Here is a 17130-nt window from a genome sequence, read left to right as displayed (position 1 = left end):
ATTTGATTAGCCGACCAGACGCCTCTGGATTGAGAAGGACCCTCCCCAGGGGGTTGTTCGTCATCACAACGATCAGGTGCGCCAGAAAATAAGGGCGGAGCCTCCGAGCGGCAAGTACCAGCGCAAAGGCTAACTTCTCGAGACCAGTGTAGCGGGACTCAGCATCCTTTAGTATGTGGCTCAAGAAGTACATAGGCTGTTCTTCACCGTCCGACCTCACAAGAGCCGACCTAACGACATATTCAGTCGAGGACAAGTAAACTCTAAGGACTTCCATGGCGACCAGCTTGGCTAACACAGGTAAAGAATTGAGGTATACTTTGAGCTCTTCGAAGGCTTTGTCGAACTCTGCATCCCATTGGAACTTAGTGGTTCAGCGCAAAATCTTGAAAAAGGGCAAGCTCCGGTCGACAGTCTTCGAGATGAATCTGGACAGCGCGGTTATTCGTCCCGTAAGGCGTTGAGCTTCCTTCAGATTTCTAGGAGGAGACATGTCTTGCAGCGCTTTCACTTTACTGGGATTCACCTCTATGCCCCGCTCGGTCACGATGTACCCCAGGAAACACCCACTTTTTGCTCTGAACAGACACTTCTGGGAATTTAGCTTGACCCCGTATGTCCTTAGCGTCCCGAAGGTTTCCTCTATATCTGCACAAAGGTTGACCGTTCGGATTGATTTAATGAGTATGTCATCAACGTATACCTCCAGGTTTCACCCGATCTGCTTCCGGAACACTTTGTTCATGAGCCGCTGGTATGTAGCACCTGCATTCTTCAATCTGACCGGCATCACGTTGTAGCAGTAAGTGTCGTCCGTAGTTATGAAGCTTACTTTCTCCTGATCATCACGGGCGAGCGACACTTGATGGTACCCCTGATATACGTCTAACATGCATATCAGCTCGCACCCAGCCGTCGAATCCACCATTTGATCAATCCGGGGTAGAGGGTAAAAATCCTTCGGGCATGCCTTGTTCAGATCTCGGAAGTCGATGCAGACTCTCCACTTGTTACCCGGCTTGGAGACCAGCACCACATTCGCGAGCCAGCTCGGGAATTGCACTTCCCATATATGGTCGGCTTCCAGAAGCTTCTCGACTTCTGCTTAGATGATGACATTCTGCTCCGCGCTGAAGTCCCTCTTCCTCTGCTTTACGGGTCGAACGTCCGGTCGGACATAAAGCTCGTGCTGTGCGATGCTCGGTGAGATGCCTGGTAGCTCGTGCGTTGACCACGCGAAGACGTCATTATTGCGCTGTAGGCATCTGATCAGCTCTTCCTTCGGGCCGGCTTCCAGGTCGGATGCAACGAAAGTGGTGGCCTCCGGTCGGGCATCCTAGATCTGCACTTCTTTTTTTTCTTCATAAACTAAAATGGGAGGCTTTTCAGTTATAGCATTTACCTCGATCCGGGGAGCCTTTCGAGTGAACCTTGACTCGGCTCGGACCATTTCCACATAGCAACGCCACGCTGCCAACCGATCACCTTTGACCTCTCCTACTTGGTCCTCGACAGGGAACTTGATCTTCTGATAGAATGTTGAGACGACAGCCCGGAATTCACTGAGGGCTAGTCGGTCCAAAATGACGTTGTACGCCGAGAGCGCATCCACTACGGTGAAGTTAGTGGTCCACATCCTTCTGAGCAGCTCTTCACCGAGCGAAATGGCCAATTTCATCTGGCCGACCGACTGAACCTCGTTACCAGTGAATCCGAACAGGGGCGTTGTCATAGGCAGCAGCTTAGCCCTGTCGATCTGAAGTTGGTCGAACGTCCTCTTGAAGATGATGTTGACCGAGCTCCCTGTGTCAACAAAGATGTGATGAATACTATAGTTTGCTATTACCGCTCGGATAATGAGGGCGTCGACATGAGGCATTTCAACTCCCTCGAGGTCGCCAGGGCTGAAGCTGATCTCGGGCCCGTTCACATTCTCTCGGCTGCACCCTACGACATGGATCTCCAACCGTCGGGCGTACACCTTGCGGGCTCGGTTGGAGTCTCTGCTGGTTGGCCCTCCAGCGATGATGTTGATTTTCCCTCGAGCGGTGTTGCTTCTATTTTCTTCCTCCCGAGCAGACGGTCTGGCTCGCTCTTGGGAGGCTCGGGGGTTGCTTCTTGGTTGGTGTGGACGTCGGTGCTCGGGTGACTGTCTGCTATTCTCCGACCGACGTTCTGATGATTATGATGCCGGTTAGGCGAAGGCGATCGGCGGCGATAGTTCCTTGGCTTAGTGATCGGAGCGAGACTCCGACAATCGCGGGTGCTGTGGGTTGCCGACTGATGAAGTGGACAAAACATGGGAGTCCATACTTTTCCTCTCGGCATAGGCCGTTCGACCTCCACGTGTTGGACAGCGTGCGACCTTGATTCCTGATGCGGCCTCATCCCCTCGACCCTGGGTCCTCTGGGTGGTTGATGAATGGTTTGAGGCCTCCGTTCGGCCGGTGCTGCTGACTCTGCTGGTGTTTCCTTTTTACGGGCCGCTTGCGCCTCCTCCACGTTGATGTATTCGATCGCCTTTTTCAACATATGGTCATAATCACGTGGCGGCTTCCTGATGAGCGAGTGAAAGAAGTCGCCATCCATCAACCCTTGGGTGAAGGCATGCATCATGGTATCGGATGAGATTGCGAGTCCATCAACCCTTGTGGGTTGCCGACTGATGAAGTGGACAAAACATGGGAGTCCATACTTTTCCTCTCAGCTTAGGCCGTTCGACCTCCACGTGTTGGACAGCGTGCGACCTTGATTCCTGATGCGGCCTCATCCCCTCGACCCTGGGTCCTCTGGGTGGTTGATGAATGGTTTGAGGCCTCCGTTCGGCCGGTGCTGCTGACTCTGCTGGTGTTTCCTTTTTACGGGCCGCTTGCGCCTCCTCCACGTTGATGTATTCGATCGCCTTTTTCAACATATGGTCATAATCACGTGGCGCCTTCCTGATGAGCGAGCGAAAGAAGTCGCCATCCATCAACCCTTGGGTGAAAGCGTGCATCATGGTATCGGATGAGATTGCGAGTCCATCAACCCTTGTGGGTTGCCGACTGATGAAGTGGACAAAACATGGGAGTCCATACTTTTCCTCTCGGCTTAGGCCGTTCGACCTCCACGTGTTGGACAGCGTGCGACCTTGATTCCTGATGCGGCCTCATCCCCTCGACCCTGGGTCCTCTGGGTGGTTGATGAATGGTTTGAGGCCTCCGTTCGGCCGGTGCTGCTGACTCTACTGGTGTTTCCTTTTTACGGGCCGCTTGCGCCTCCTCCACGTTGATGTATTCGATCGCCTTTTTCAACATATGGTCATAATCACGTGGCGGCTTCCTGATGAGCGAGCGAAAGAAGTCGCCATCCATCAACCCTTGGGTGAAGGCGTGCATCATGGTATCGGATAAGATTGTGAGTCCATCAACCCTTGTGGGTTGCCGACTGATGAAGTGGACAAAACATGGGAGTCCATACTTTTCCTCTCGGCTTAGGCCGTTCGACCTCCACGTGTTGGACAGCGTGCGACCTTGATTCCTGATGCGACCTCATCCCCTCGACCCTGGGTCCTCTGGGTGGTTGATGAATGGTTTGAGGCCTCCGTTCGGCCGGTGCTGCTGACTCTGCTGGTGTTTCCTTTTTACGGGTCGCTTGCGCCTCCTCCACGTTGATGTATTCAATCGCCTTTTTCAACATATGGTCATAATCACGTGGCGGCTTCCTGATGAGCGAGCGAAAGAAGTCGCCATCCATCAACCCTTGGGTGAAGGCGTGCATCATGGTATCGGATGAGATTGCGAGAATATCCAGAGCGGCCTGGTTGAATCGCTGGATGTACACTCGGAGAGTCTCTCTAGCCCCCTGCTTCATGGAGAACAGACTGACGCTGGTTTTTTGGTAGCGCCTGCTGCTCGCAAAGTGGTGGAGGAAAATCGTTCGGAAATCCTTGAAATTTCGAATCGATCCGTTCGACAGCCTCCGGAACCAACATTGTGCGGAGCCGGACAGGGTGGTGAGGAAGACCCTGCATTTTACTCCGTCAGTGTATTGATGAAGAGTAGCGGTGTTGTCGAACTTACCGAGGTGGTCGTCCGGGTCGGTTGTCCCATTATACTCTTCGATCGCTAGCAGAGCGTACTGCTTTGGGAGCGGGTCTTGTAGAATTGCCTCAGAGAACTGGCGATTGATCCGCTCGAGGGATGACTTGGATCGAGGCGCCTTTCCTTTCCTAGAATCCCGCACGGGCGCTTCATCAGATGATCACTGGTTGGCTTGGGCCAACTCGGACGGAGTCTGGAACATGGCCCGATGGAATGGAATAGGGGTAGCGGGTGACTCTCCTGACGTGCCGGTCTGCCCTCTATTCTACGCCCACGTAGAAAATTGCTCCGGTCAGTCTTCTAGTGCTGCTTGACCCCCTGATGCTGAGGTGGCCTGCTGTGCCAACCGCTCGGCGTGTGTCTTTTGTTGCTGTTCCACTATCTTCGCTGCTCGCGCCTGGATGAGCGCGTCGAGATCCTCTTGGGAGAGCATCATGGTATGTTGACGTCCAGCTTCTTCCATCTTCTCCGCTCGGATTCAGGTGCGTTTCCATAGACGACACCAATTTGATCCTGTCCTGGCGCTGAGTTGACAGACGCTGGGGATGTGGCGCTCTTGTTGACGGCGTATGAACCTCCGACTGGCGTGAGCCCCCGGTGACAACCTGCAAACACAAAACCGAGCCGGGAAGGGGTTCCCGGCGACGACCCTCCGACGCTCAAGTCAGCTCTTGCAAGAAGAAATCGAAACAGTGTAACGAGGCCAAGAGCTACAGTAGATAAGAATGCATACCTCCGTCGAAGGTTGGGGACCCTTATATAGGGCTCCCCAGAGGCACGTGCACGCTCTTCGAAGCGTGCACGCTCCTCAAAGCATACCTAGAAATGGTCATGTCAGAAAAGTGCGCCTGACGCCATACCTCAACCGTCCGAGCATATCTCTGACGTGACAGTGGAAACTTCCACCGTACGATTCTCTGCCCGGTCCGGCCGCCAACCATACTATTTGTCGGCGACTCATGTCTCGAGAGGGATATCACCGGCTGTCCGCTTTGTCCTTTTCTGCTCCTTTTTGTCTGTTGCTAGCCTGACTGAGAGAGATGCAGGGACCCACTGTCGTCCGAGAGGGGATGTATATTGGTCTGAGCGGGGATGCCGCTCGACCACATGCTCGGACGGGAGTCTTCGTTGATTCGCAACTCGTCCGAGCGAACAAGCCACTCGGCGCCTCAACTTTCCTAGGCGGATTCATGAGCGTCGGAAACCCGACCCGCGATCGAGCTGTTTTTGCGCCGCCTCGGGCGCGGTTGTGGCCGATCGGCCAGGTGACCTTCCGGTCGACCACAACTTTTGGTTGACTATCTTGGCTTTTACCTCCGTGTCATTGACCTCTATCCTGCACGGGACTCCACTCTTACTACCGGATCACAAACCATCTTACAATCTCCCCACGGTCTGGCGCGGGGTTAATTTTTAATGGGTGTGAGATGTTTAATTAGTTGTCTCAACCCCCTTCTTATATGCACTATTATTGTTAGGCGAAAACTCCTTATATGCGCTGTTATTGTTGGGCGAAGTCTTCCATAATTTATCTTCCTTCCAGACAGTGAAAGGGGCCGTCCAAGAAAAGTCCTCGAGGTGTCAGTTTCACCTTTTACTGCCAATGAAAATATCAAGTATCACCCGGTAAGATATTTGATGGATTAAAATTGTGGATAGATTTCCAACTAGATCATGTGCAGTCTCTTAGGGGCATACGTAACTCTACAATGAATGGAAAAAATCATGGAGGTCGGCTATTAACTAATTGGGAGCATTTGTAGATTTATCCGGTGGCCAAACTAAGGGGAAGACAATCTTGGGGGCCCATGTTTGCATATGTAGATTAAATAATAATAATAATAATAATAATAAGCATCAAATGACAAACACACATTCGATGTCCCAACGAGTTGACACAGTTGGTTCATGCAAGGTATCATTATCAATTGACTTGGGTTCAATTTTTAACGGGTGTAAAATATTGCGTTGATTATCTTAACCTGTTCTTATATGTGTCGTGGTGAAGCTTCCTCCGAGTGTATGATTTCACATTTTTACTGTTGACAAACACACATTTCGATTCGCACAGAAACAATATGATAGAAATACTTGACAGTCGTCGGACTGTCCGGGTCTGACTTCGGATTTCCAACCGGAAACCCTAGGTCGACCTGACGCCTATTGTTTCTTCTACGGGGAACGCGTTCTCACCTACTCCACTCAGGAGATTTACCTGATGCCAGTGCGATCCTCCAGCCCGTAGGTCGTAGCCATCCAGGATCTTTTGGACCACAACCCTTGGTCCACTCTTAGACTAGGGGTCGTTCATAGGTGGGATTTCATGAATCCCATCTGTATAATAGGTGGGGTCCAAAAATTCTACCTATGAGTGATATGATCTATCCTCTGGACTGTACTTTATGGTCCAGAAGATCTATACTTGGTCGTAGCACCACATGTCCCAGACATCTTGTGGAGTCACCTTCGCCACCTTCCCAAACGTTATACCCATTCCGCTACTGGGGTGGACATCACTTGTCTGTGAATTATCGCAATGAGATTATATTTAAACTAGTCGCAAATAGGGATATATGGCTTAATAAAAGATATATTATCTATTGCAAACTGATACCTGCAATTATAATTTAGAAAAAGAAATTCATTTATCCTTTTTCTTTCCTCCGTCATTTCTGCCAAAGGAAACACTTTCTTGAATAATTTTCTTTTGACATTTTTTGGTTTCTCCTAGTTAAGGATAGCTACTAATTGTATCCTCTCCTTAGTCAAAGCTAATCTTCGTGTTACTTAGAAGAATATAAATAGACTCAAAAACTTAAAATTTTTAGGCCAATAAAAATAAATTTTAACCTAATTTTTACTTAGACGTATAATTTTCATATAGCCGATCTTAAATGTTTGAGTTAAATTGTATTGTCCCCGCAACAACGGTCCAAAATTTGAAATTTTGACCGTTGGAGCCGCAGCCTTCCTAATATTTAAAGCCGGATAAAGTAGAAGTCCAAGTGGAAAGAATTAGACGACAGACAAATCAGCCAAACCCTAATCGCTTCGTGCTCTCCGAATGGATCGCCCGCCGCTCGCGCTCTCTCCCCGCCGCCTACGCCCACGCCGCCCTCCGCCGGGCGCCTTCGCCCTCTCCGCTCACCTCCCGCCAGGTACGCAAACCCAAGAACCTCCCTCTTCCTCCCTTCCTCTCTCGATCTTGATCTCATCCGCTCTCCTTCCGCCTCGCAGCGACCTCTAAGAAACGGCCGCCCTTGAGTCGCTCCTCCGTGTCCCTTTCGTCCCCGCCCCGCCCCCCGCAACCTCCGATCTTGGAGGATCTGACCTCGGTTATTGACGTCGTGAAAGAACACTCCGCGATCGGCTGCGATCAAGTCGCCGCCGCAGTCGTGTCCCCCTCCCGCGCCGGCCCAAAGAGCCCCCTGTTCGAGCGCGGCCGCTTCTACGACCTCTACTCGGCCCGGCGGAATGAGCGGCTCAAGAGGAAGATCTGCGAGCTCTCGGAGCCGGCAGTGGCCGCAGCAGAGGACCCCGGCGTGGCTGTGGAGCTGGCCAAGAGGCGAGTCGCAAAAAAGGTTGAATCCGCAAGGAAATCGCTGCCGGATGACTTCTCCGCCAGACGAATGGGCACCCTGCGCTCCTCCTTGAGGAGCAGCAAGGAGATGAAGAAGGCAGCCTCTACGCTGGCTGCTACTGACTGCTCTGCTGCGGGCGTGAGTAGAACCGGCACTCGATCGCTGCGAAGGTTGTGAAGTATAACTTCTTTCTGCCAGATGCTAGTTTCCGTACGTGTAATTTAGACCATGATCACAATTTGCTCGACGAAATGGGAGTGTTAGCAGTTAAAGATTTGATAAATTCTGCCCTATTGTTTGACGTGCTTTTGGTTTTTCTGCTTGAGTATCATGGGGCGCTTTTGTTGCTTCTTAGCCTTTGTTAATACGTTGTTTGTGGCAACAAATACGCAGAGGAGACCTATAGCTGCGAATACTATTCTTTTTCTTTATTTCACGAACAGTTTTACTTTATCGTCTTATGAATCATATGTTCCTTAGGTCATCCTATTTGAGGATCGATATATAAGTGATAGAATAGATGCATGAATATCTTCTATTGGATATATCACTAACCTTATGATGATGAAGGCACAATCAAGACACGATTTATAACTTGTGGTCAAAAACACAAAAGAAGAGTATAAGAAGAGTAGATCGCTTAAGGAATCCATTTAAAATGAAAACTAAGAAAAAGTTTTCAATTTACTTTCTAACCAATTGATCATTTGAAAAATCTAATTATGGTTGCAACTAAACTAAACTCTTGTAAGCAAGTTTGGTGTCTACTTGGTAAAAATTTATATATCTATATATACAAGGAATCCATTTAAAATGAAAGCTAATTAAGAAAAAGTTTTCATATTACTTTCTAACCAATTGATCATTTGAAAAATCTAATTATGGTTGCAAGTAAACCAAATGCTTTAGAGCAAGTTTTGTGTCGACTTGAAACAAATTTACACACACGAAGAAGATATGCTCTGCATCGCCTGGTGCACAATATTTTTTTTCTTTTTATTTTTTTCAAGCTCCGGGTTTAGCAATATAGGGGTTTGTCCTTGTAATTTAGGGGTTAGGATATATATATATATATATATATATATATATATATATATATATATATATATATATATATATATATATATATATCACTTCCACAATTTACTGACTAAAATGACTTGGGCCACCTAGAATCACTCGAGGCGCTTCAAGTCATCTCAATCGCGGAAACAGACACAGAAGTGGAGTCAACACCATATCATCTTGTCACGCCCCAGAGGAGTTCCTGTCCGAAGAAATTTCGACAGCACCTCCCCTATACGGGTGACAATCTGAAACATTTCTACAAGCATAATATACATCAGCCACAGGCGGTTGGAATATACACACAACCACGCAGTTATATATATATCATCAGCCCACTCGGCTGGAACAAAACCAAAACACGGAAAATGACAGAAACCAAATACAAACCAAAACACAAAAAACTGCTAGCCGGCTAGGCTTACACAACCAACAACCAATACAAAATATCACATATCAGCATCAACACTCCAAAAACAAAACCGGAGTACAGAGCTAAACAAATCGATACATAAACAAACAAAAGCATAAGTGAAACTGATAAGTCTTCTGATGTGACGAGGGGACCAGCAGACAGGATACTCCAAGCGACACCATAAACAAGATAGTGTCCACGGGGTGAGTTCAACAACTCAGCAGATACCTAGTTGACATGTATAGTAACTATAACAAATAGTAATAACTATGAAGTACAGTCTCCTAAACAAAAGAAGATAATGCATAATAGAAAAGGTCTGAAGTGTACTGTACTCATCAGGGCCACCTATCAGAATAATCAAATCGTCAGACCGGAAGTGTCATAAATCCTGTATGCATGTCAAACATATGCATCCATCCAAATGTAGCATATAAGTGCAGCAAACACAAGCAGTAAATGCATAAATGCGTATGATGCCAATGATGCGTCCTGGTCACCCCTGACGCCAGTCAGTCATCTCACACAAAATGGCAAGACCGAGTGGGTAGGGCTGTGACAACCGTGCACTCTACCATCACTACATCCGATGAGTGACTGAGTGGACGGGATGCTGTCGGAGTACTCCTGTCCTCTGACCCCAAATCATAAATGGGGGAGCTCAATGCTCTCATCTCCCGGTACACGATGACGGGGAGGTATCTCTGCCGGCTACCACGCTGAGTCACCTGAGCTACCACGCTGTTACACTAAATGCCAGCGGAGCCAAACAGAGCAGAACTGTCTGCCGGCTACCACGCTGAGTCCTCAGACCAACGGAGCTAAACAGCAGAACCGCCACACACCTGTCTGATATACCACTAATCCATGAGTGTGGTGTGTGTAGTACATGTAACCGGCGATGTGCTCAACCATAGTGGAGCCGACAATCGCGCAGCATGCAATCATGATGCATGACATTAAACATAGCAATAAACTGATCAGCATAACCATATCCATATATATAAAATGAGTACCGTAATATCGATGGTCAAATACCAAGATCTCAAGTACACAGGTTAGATAGGATATCAAAAACCTAGGTCTTGAGCATAATAAGGCATGATTTGTCACTACCTCTAAAGTCATATATATAATCATGTGAGTATTAACATAAAATGCATAACAGGTGAGCGAACAAGCATGTAACAGATATCCGGTAGTGACATATCGAAATAAAGATGAACATAATTATTACTAAGGTTATAACCTACTAAACATATCAACAAGACATTATCAAAGATAAGTCAAGGTACCCGCCTTTATAAGTAGATCGTATCAAGTAATCTCCCGTGTCGAGACGCTCGTCCCGAATCCAAGTCCTGCATCAATCAATATATATATATTTTATTTAGCTAAATTTATATAAATTAAAATAGCTAAATAAATCTCCAACCCAATTAGGATAACTCCACTAATATCTGATTTCTGATTAATCCTCCAAATAATCCTTAATCCAACTCCTTCTTGATCCAAAATCAATTTTACATAATTTATCTACCACACTTAATCCAACCCAAAATTAAACAACAACTCACCTAAATATATGAACACTAAATCAGATGCATACACCCCAGCAAGAACACAAAATCAATCTTTGATCCACAAATTCCAAATCCATGATGAATCTATCCTCCATCCACCATTAACACCTCACCAAAATGAAATCAATCCAATGCAGCCAAACAAACAATGGATTTAATTCAATATTAATTCAAATTTATATACATCTTACCCCAAACTGGATTCTACAGCAACCTCCCCTCCAAATGCAGCTGTGAGGAACAAAAGTTGTTGGCCTCTGCCGGAATTGGTGTCCTATCCAGTGGTGAACCCGAGCAAAAAACCTCCACGCCACAGAGATCGTCGCAGCGTCGAGGAGGACTCCTTGCGCCGCTGCTTGACAAGGCGAGGACCGATGGAGCAGAGAGCAGTGGGCAAGGAAAAATCTCGGTGGCTGTCACAGAAGAGATCGCGACCGGCGCTAGGGTTCGGCTGTGAGTCGCATCGGCTGTAGGGTGTCAGTGAGGAAGAAAGAAATAGAGGAGGAGAAGAACAGGCAGAGAAGGGAAATCGGCTCGGAGAAGATGAGAAGTGGAGAAGAAGAAAGGGGCCCCGGTTAGGGCACGGGCGTGAGAGAAGAGAAGGCGTAGGTGAGGGCACGGGGTTTTGGCGAGAAAGAGAATAAAGGAAAAGAAATAAGAAAAAGGAATTTTATAAAATAAACAATTCTTCGCTTAAATGGGTAACCTAAACAGGCTTTTCCCGGGCCCTATTTTTATCCCCGTTAACTCATCCATACGAGCTCCGAAAAATTCCCGAAAAATTTCCAAAAATTCCGAAAAAAAATCCCTTATTAATATCCGCCTATTTTCCGGTATTTTACACATCTCCTTATAAATATAAAGTTTTGATATGTTGCATCCCTTACGCCGTACACCCCATGAGCACCTAAAAAATTTTTTGTTTTGAATTTTCTTTTGTGCTTAATACTATAACTAATCCCTAAACTCTAAAGGCAAAATCTGATTAACATAATACTGGGTGATAATCTTGGCCCCATGGAAGTTTTCCATTAGCTACTAGGCTAAATCGAGAAGCACTCGCAGGGGCGACTCAACAACCCAACGTTCTTAGGTCAACTGTCTATTAAGAAAAATTCATTCGTTAATTTGCCTAAGCTGAGACTCAATCCTTAAGTGCCTAGAAAACCAAGAAGACGCTCTGTCGCTGCACTATTGCCCCTAGGGCAAAAATAAAAACCTTAAATAATTTATTAAATTACATGAACAAACTTAATACATTTGTGTCCAACTAGTTATGTTTGGAAGATATGAGTCCCACGGATTGGAGTAGTTGGTACTTGCATGTATATTTACTTCAATAGGAGTTGAGGTCAATTTTCAATGGGTGCAAAATGTCTCGTTGAGTGTTGTCCTCACACATGTAGAAGACTGCTGCACTAGGGTAAAATGCCCTTCTATGATTTACATGCATGTATCCAATGATACTGGCCATTTGGGGTAAGCAATATCATCTTTTGCTCCAATGAATAAAAATTATGCTCACGCCTCCTGTCTAGGAAGGCCGCTTGACTAAGGCTAAATAATCCCATATGATTTACCCTTTCTAGAGTATGTGGGGCCACCCTAGAGAGGCTTTTTAAGGTGACAACTTCACCTTTTGCCACCAATAAATAAAAATTATAGCCCCCATGGGATGGTAGAGTTAATACTTGGGTGAATAGTTGCTCCAATGGATCTCAGGTTTGAATCACGGTGGCAACAGTGGAGTTGTCCTGTGTAGGCCACCTCCTTACCAAGGAGACTACTCGGCAAGCCAAAAGGCCGTCCATGATTTACCTCCCTTCCACATGCTATGGGGGCCAACAGTGGAGGAGGGGTGCTTGGGGTGAGGGTAATCAACTTTTGCTCTAATGAATAAAATTATAAATTATTTATGAACAATATTCATGAATAAAATTTGTAAATCATGTTCATTAATAAAGCTCTTAACAAACTTGTAAATAAATAAATAAATTTATAATAATATCTAAATGAATCAAGCTAGAACTAAACTCAAGCTCATAAAAAAGAAATCAAATCAAGTTTGAAATTCTATCTCAATGGCTCAGTTCATTTTAAAAAATATGGAATCGCCATATCAGCGGGCCCCCTAGAGCCGACCCCATGGATATGGGGCTCAGTTCATTTTAAAGCTTACTTGGTTGGTTAACTTATTAAACAAGCTTAAACAACATAAATTTTTTGCTTTAAGGCTTGAATTACCTAGAACTGTAACCGGAGCCCTTGCAACTTCCAGAGTTGCTTTACGTGTAAGTGTAAGGAACTGATATTCTATCACTAGAATTAGAAAAACAAAGTGAGCCTTACTAAGTTGGGTTGTATCAATATTGGTAAACAAACCAACAATAAGGAAGAAAAAAAGTTTTCAGGTAGATCTGGAAAGACTATAGTTAGAAATTCTCATGTTCAAAGGGTATGTAATCAAATAGGGCTCTTGCACTTCTATTCTCATAAAAATCTCAACCCGGATGAGACCCCAGTAGTAGTAGAAGCAGGAGAACTGGGAACAAGTGAGAAAACTTATAGTGCTATCGCACGTATAAGGTATATAGACATGAACTTAGAACTTTGACTTACACCATTCAATGCTTCGTTTGCTAGAAATGTTTTTGAGTCGAATTTACCACCAATAGAAGACTTCTCGTTTGATAAGTTAGGGATTAGATCAGATTGGCCAACTTCTGGCTATTGATATGTGATGCTTGGTCTACTATCTTCTTCATATAGAATTACGAGTCGGGAGGGATACCCATATGTAAGGTGTCATCTTGGCCAACAAATCCCAAGGGGGGTAATACACTCTGATTTTTCATCCGCTTCTAGGGAGGGACCAACATCTAATATGAAGGATTCTTTGCTTCGAGATGGGATTGAAGGGAAGAAAAGAAGGATGATTATTTAGGGTTGCCACTCTTAAAGATTGACTATGTATTGGGGAAGCTACTATACCTATAGGCGGTAGGGGACCATAAGAAGGGGTAGTTCAATCAATAACACAAGTTCGGTTCCTCTGAGATTGGATGGGCTTGGCTACTCGATCCATATATCTAAAAACCTTAGATCTGAAATGAATAGGAAAGCTTATTCAACTACAGCAAAGAGTATATTCTTGGCTGGAATTGATGCACTGACCTTTATTCAATAGTAGGTGGGGGATTGTTCTTGTTGGAAACAATATTGAGGTCCGGTGTGACAATGAATTTTAATGTTTGGGCAAAATATTTAAGTTAGGTTTACCCTTGTATTTAATATATGTATTTGAGTTGTGCAGGTTTGTAGGATACACATATTACTTAGCTTGATGACTTCAGGTCTGGTGAAGGATGGAGCATCTGAGGGACAGTAAACAAGGCAACAAGGATAAGCCGAGGGAAGTGCTCTTCTAGGCACACGTGAAGGATGACATTGAGATAAGTCGCAGACTTGAATGCATTTGAGGGACAAGAGTCAAAGGAAGGAGGCTTGAAGGCAAGAGGTCAAGGCTGCAAAGAAGAGTCAAGTGAGTCGTGAGGGTCCGAGTGCAAGAGAAATGTACTCAAGAAGGGAAACCTTAGGCTTAGGGTTTTACTAGTCGACTGACGTCTGGAGCAGTCAACTAGAGGAGGGTACAGAATGCTTCTGTGCCTGACTACTGAAGGGATCAATCGACTGGTAAAGAGCTGTTGGCAGAATTGCGGGTTCTACGGAGGATCGTTGGCCAACACCAGTTGATCGATGCAAGCATCAGTTGACTGGTAACGCTTGGTTGACGAAATTAGTGGTGGTTAACCCTAATTAGAAGTCTCCAAGTTCTGCAAGTGCTCTTTGTTTTCCAAGTGTTCTTGGTTGGTGTTGTGGTGAGGTTTCTCCACTCACAAGGAGACTTGAGCTAGTCGGAAGTTTTTCAGGGTCTAATCCACCGACAGATAGGGATCACCCACCTTATAGACAGCAGTAGAGTAAGAGCAAGTGGTATCAGAGCGAGGAGTGCTCAAGTGCTAGAGGAAGAAATGGAGTCAGAGGGAGCACCAAGAGTGGATATCCGAATCCCACCTCCATACGAGCAAGGAAACTTCAACTATTGGAGGATATGATTAGAGACATGATTCCAAATGGATTGGGACCATACAATTGCATTGGAGGTACCTTTCAAAGTTCCAACGGACAAGAAATGAAAGCACCTCCGACCAAGATATTAGAGTGAGGAGAAAAGAAAACAATTAGAGGTGAACAAGGAGGTAATCAAAATTTTAGTAAATTTATTGCCTCCTAATGTGTTGTCTAGTGTAGGTGCATACAAGGATACAAGTGACCTTTAGAAAAAGGTAATTGCACTTCATGAGAACACCTCACAAACACAAGAAGTGGAGGAGCCCAAGGAGATGAGCTCATTGGTCCAAGAAGTAGAGAAGGACCAAATGGATGTAGACATATGCTCTACATCCAAAGAGGAGGAAGTAGAATCGTTCACATCTTTGAGGGAAGAAGAAGAAGAGTAACTCGAGATAGTGGAGGTCTTGGAAGCTCAACTCTCAACCTTATCTAACGAGAAGAGCAGGAAAGCCCACATCAAGTGTTTTGAATGTGGTAAAACGGGACACTACAAGAGGAGGTGCCCATTGCTCAAGAAGGTAAAAGAGATAATTCATAAACTCAATTCAATTCTTTTAGAATCTAATTTGAGTTGTAGGAAGAAGAAGGAGAAGGAGCACATTAAATGCTTCACGTGCAGGAAGAGAGGTCATTACCACATGAAATGTTCAAGGAAGGGAGAGTTCAAGAAGTTGGAGCATTTGAAGAAATGTGAGAAGAAGAAAAGCTCAAGTCAAGGGGAGCTTCAAGGGTAAGGGAGGTAAACCCTAATTTGAAGGTTAATTCAAATTTAAATTCCTCCATGCATACTAGGATAAATAATGATAATCATCATTTAGCAATAAAGAATTTTGGTTGTAGATATCATGATAGAAGTAGGGTTAATTTTAGAGTTAATCCTAAGGTGCTTATGCATGATAAACCTAGACAAATTAGATTCTCATTACCTAAGGAGAAGAAGATAATGGACATTCTAGGCAAAAATTTCAAGAAAGGGAGACATATACCTAGAAAGATGGGTAGGTCTAGGAATGTCCAAGGTGGACAACAAGAATCTAGAATTAGGAGTCTAGAAAAGGAGAATCAAGCTTTGAAGGCAAAGCTTGATAATTTGAAGAAAACCCTAGAGAGATTTAATGTTGGATCTAAAAGATTAGGTATAGTGTTAGGTAGACAAAAACCCAATTATGATAGATTGGGTTTAGGATATCGATATAGTTCTTCAAGGCCAAAGGAGATCATATGCTAAGGAAACACATAATAATGGCAAGGGAGAGTCATCCAAGGTTAATGAGAAGAAATATGCAAGGGTTGCATATAATTATGGCAAGGATGATGTGTCTAAGGTTAAGAAGATAAGGAAATCTTCTAAGGGACATCATTGTGATTTAGCCACAATAGATGAGTCACGTAGGGAGGTACCTAAGGTTAAGAGCTCTAAGGGGAGCTCAAAGAGTTAATTTGAGATCCATGATCAATGGATCTTAAATGAATATTGTTGGTGCAATCGACCTAGGTTTTGATGTGTGTGTCAAAGAGTTTAAGTTAGGCTTTCATATATATTTGATATGTGTTTGAGTCATGCAGGACTTGGTGGAACACATGAGAGCAAGTGTGAGAAGCTCATCCAAGGGCTCGGATCATTGAGTCGGTGAAGGATGGTGTGGAAGACATCCGAGGGACCGTGCGGACGAGGAGCAATGGAGTGGAGCCGAAGGGAGTGGACTTCAAGGCAGCGTGAAGGATGGCACGGAGAGGAGCCGCGGGCTCGGGTGCATCTGAGGGACGAAGGTCGACGAAGAGGACTTCAAAGGCGACTCCGGAAAGGATGAGAGTGTGAGAATGTATTGAGACCAGTCGACTGGTCATGAGACCAGTCGACTGGTCATGAGACCAGTCGACTGATCCAAACTCACAGAATGCACAGAAGCATTCTGTGCTTGTCGACTAAGGGGACCAGTCGACTGGTCCTGAGACCAGTCGACTGGTACATGTCCGTTGGCTGTGAAAAGAGCCGTTGGCTGTGCCTAACGGCTAGCACCAGTCGACTGGTGCATGGACCAGTCGACTGGTGTCGGGGTTTGAGTTGATTGGTGATCAACTCTCTCCTCTTATTTAAGGGGAGCTTTGGGGCATTGAGGAGGTTACTGATGCTTGTAGTTTAACTCCTATTCTGTGCCCAAAGCTCCCAAGTCAATTGTCTTCCTCCTAATTCTAACTCCATCTTGTAAAGAGGAAGAGTGCCTTTGTGAGAGGTTTGCTCCACCAAGAAGGAGAAGCTCTAGCCGGAG

The 17130-nt window shown here is 45.6% G+C and overlaps 2 protein-coding genes across 2 annotated transcripts; one reads left to right on the top strand and one right to left on the bottom strand.

Moving 5' to 3' along the window:
- Window positions 1-373: 373 nt before the first annotated feature.
- LOC122050788 lies at window positions 374-2616 on the bottom strand. Its single transcript, XM_042611664.1, has 3 exons — window positions 1980-2616; window positions 1486-1803; window positions 374-648 (listed from the first exon to the last, which is right to left on the bottom strand). The coding sequence occupies exons 1-3, from the start codon at window positions 2614-2616 to the stop codon at window positions 374-376; spliced, it is 1230 nt and encodes a 409-aa protein (XP_042467598.1).
- A 4474-nt stretch (window positions 2617-7090) lies between these two features.
- Window positions 7091-7964, top strand: LOC122054138. Its single transcript, XM_042615961.1, has 2 exons — window positions 7091-7240; window positions 7320-7964. Exons 1-2 carry the CDS (start codon window positions 7147-7149, stop codon window positions 7838-7840), a joined length of 615 nt encoding a protein of 204 aa, XP_042471895.1. The 5' UTR covers window positions 7091-7146; the 3' UTR covers window positions 7841-7964.
- The last annotated feature ends 9166 nt before the right edge of the window (window positions 7965-17130 follow it).

Source organism: Zingiber officinale, chromosome 3A (assembly GCF_018446385.1).
Source record: "Zingiber officinale cultivar Zhangliang chromosome 3A, Zo_v1.1, whole genome shotgun sequence".
Lineage (NCBI taxonomy): Eukaryota > Viridiplantae > Streptophyta > Magnoliopsida > Zingiberales > Zingiberaceae > Zingiber > Zingiber officinale.
This window is presented reverse-complemented; position numbering and strand designations above follow the sequence as displayed.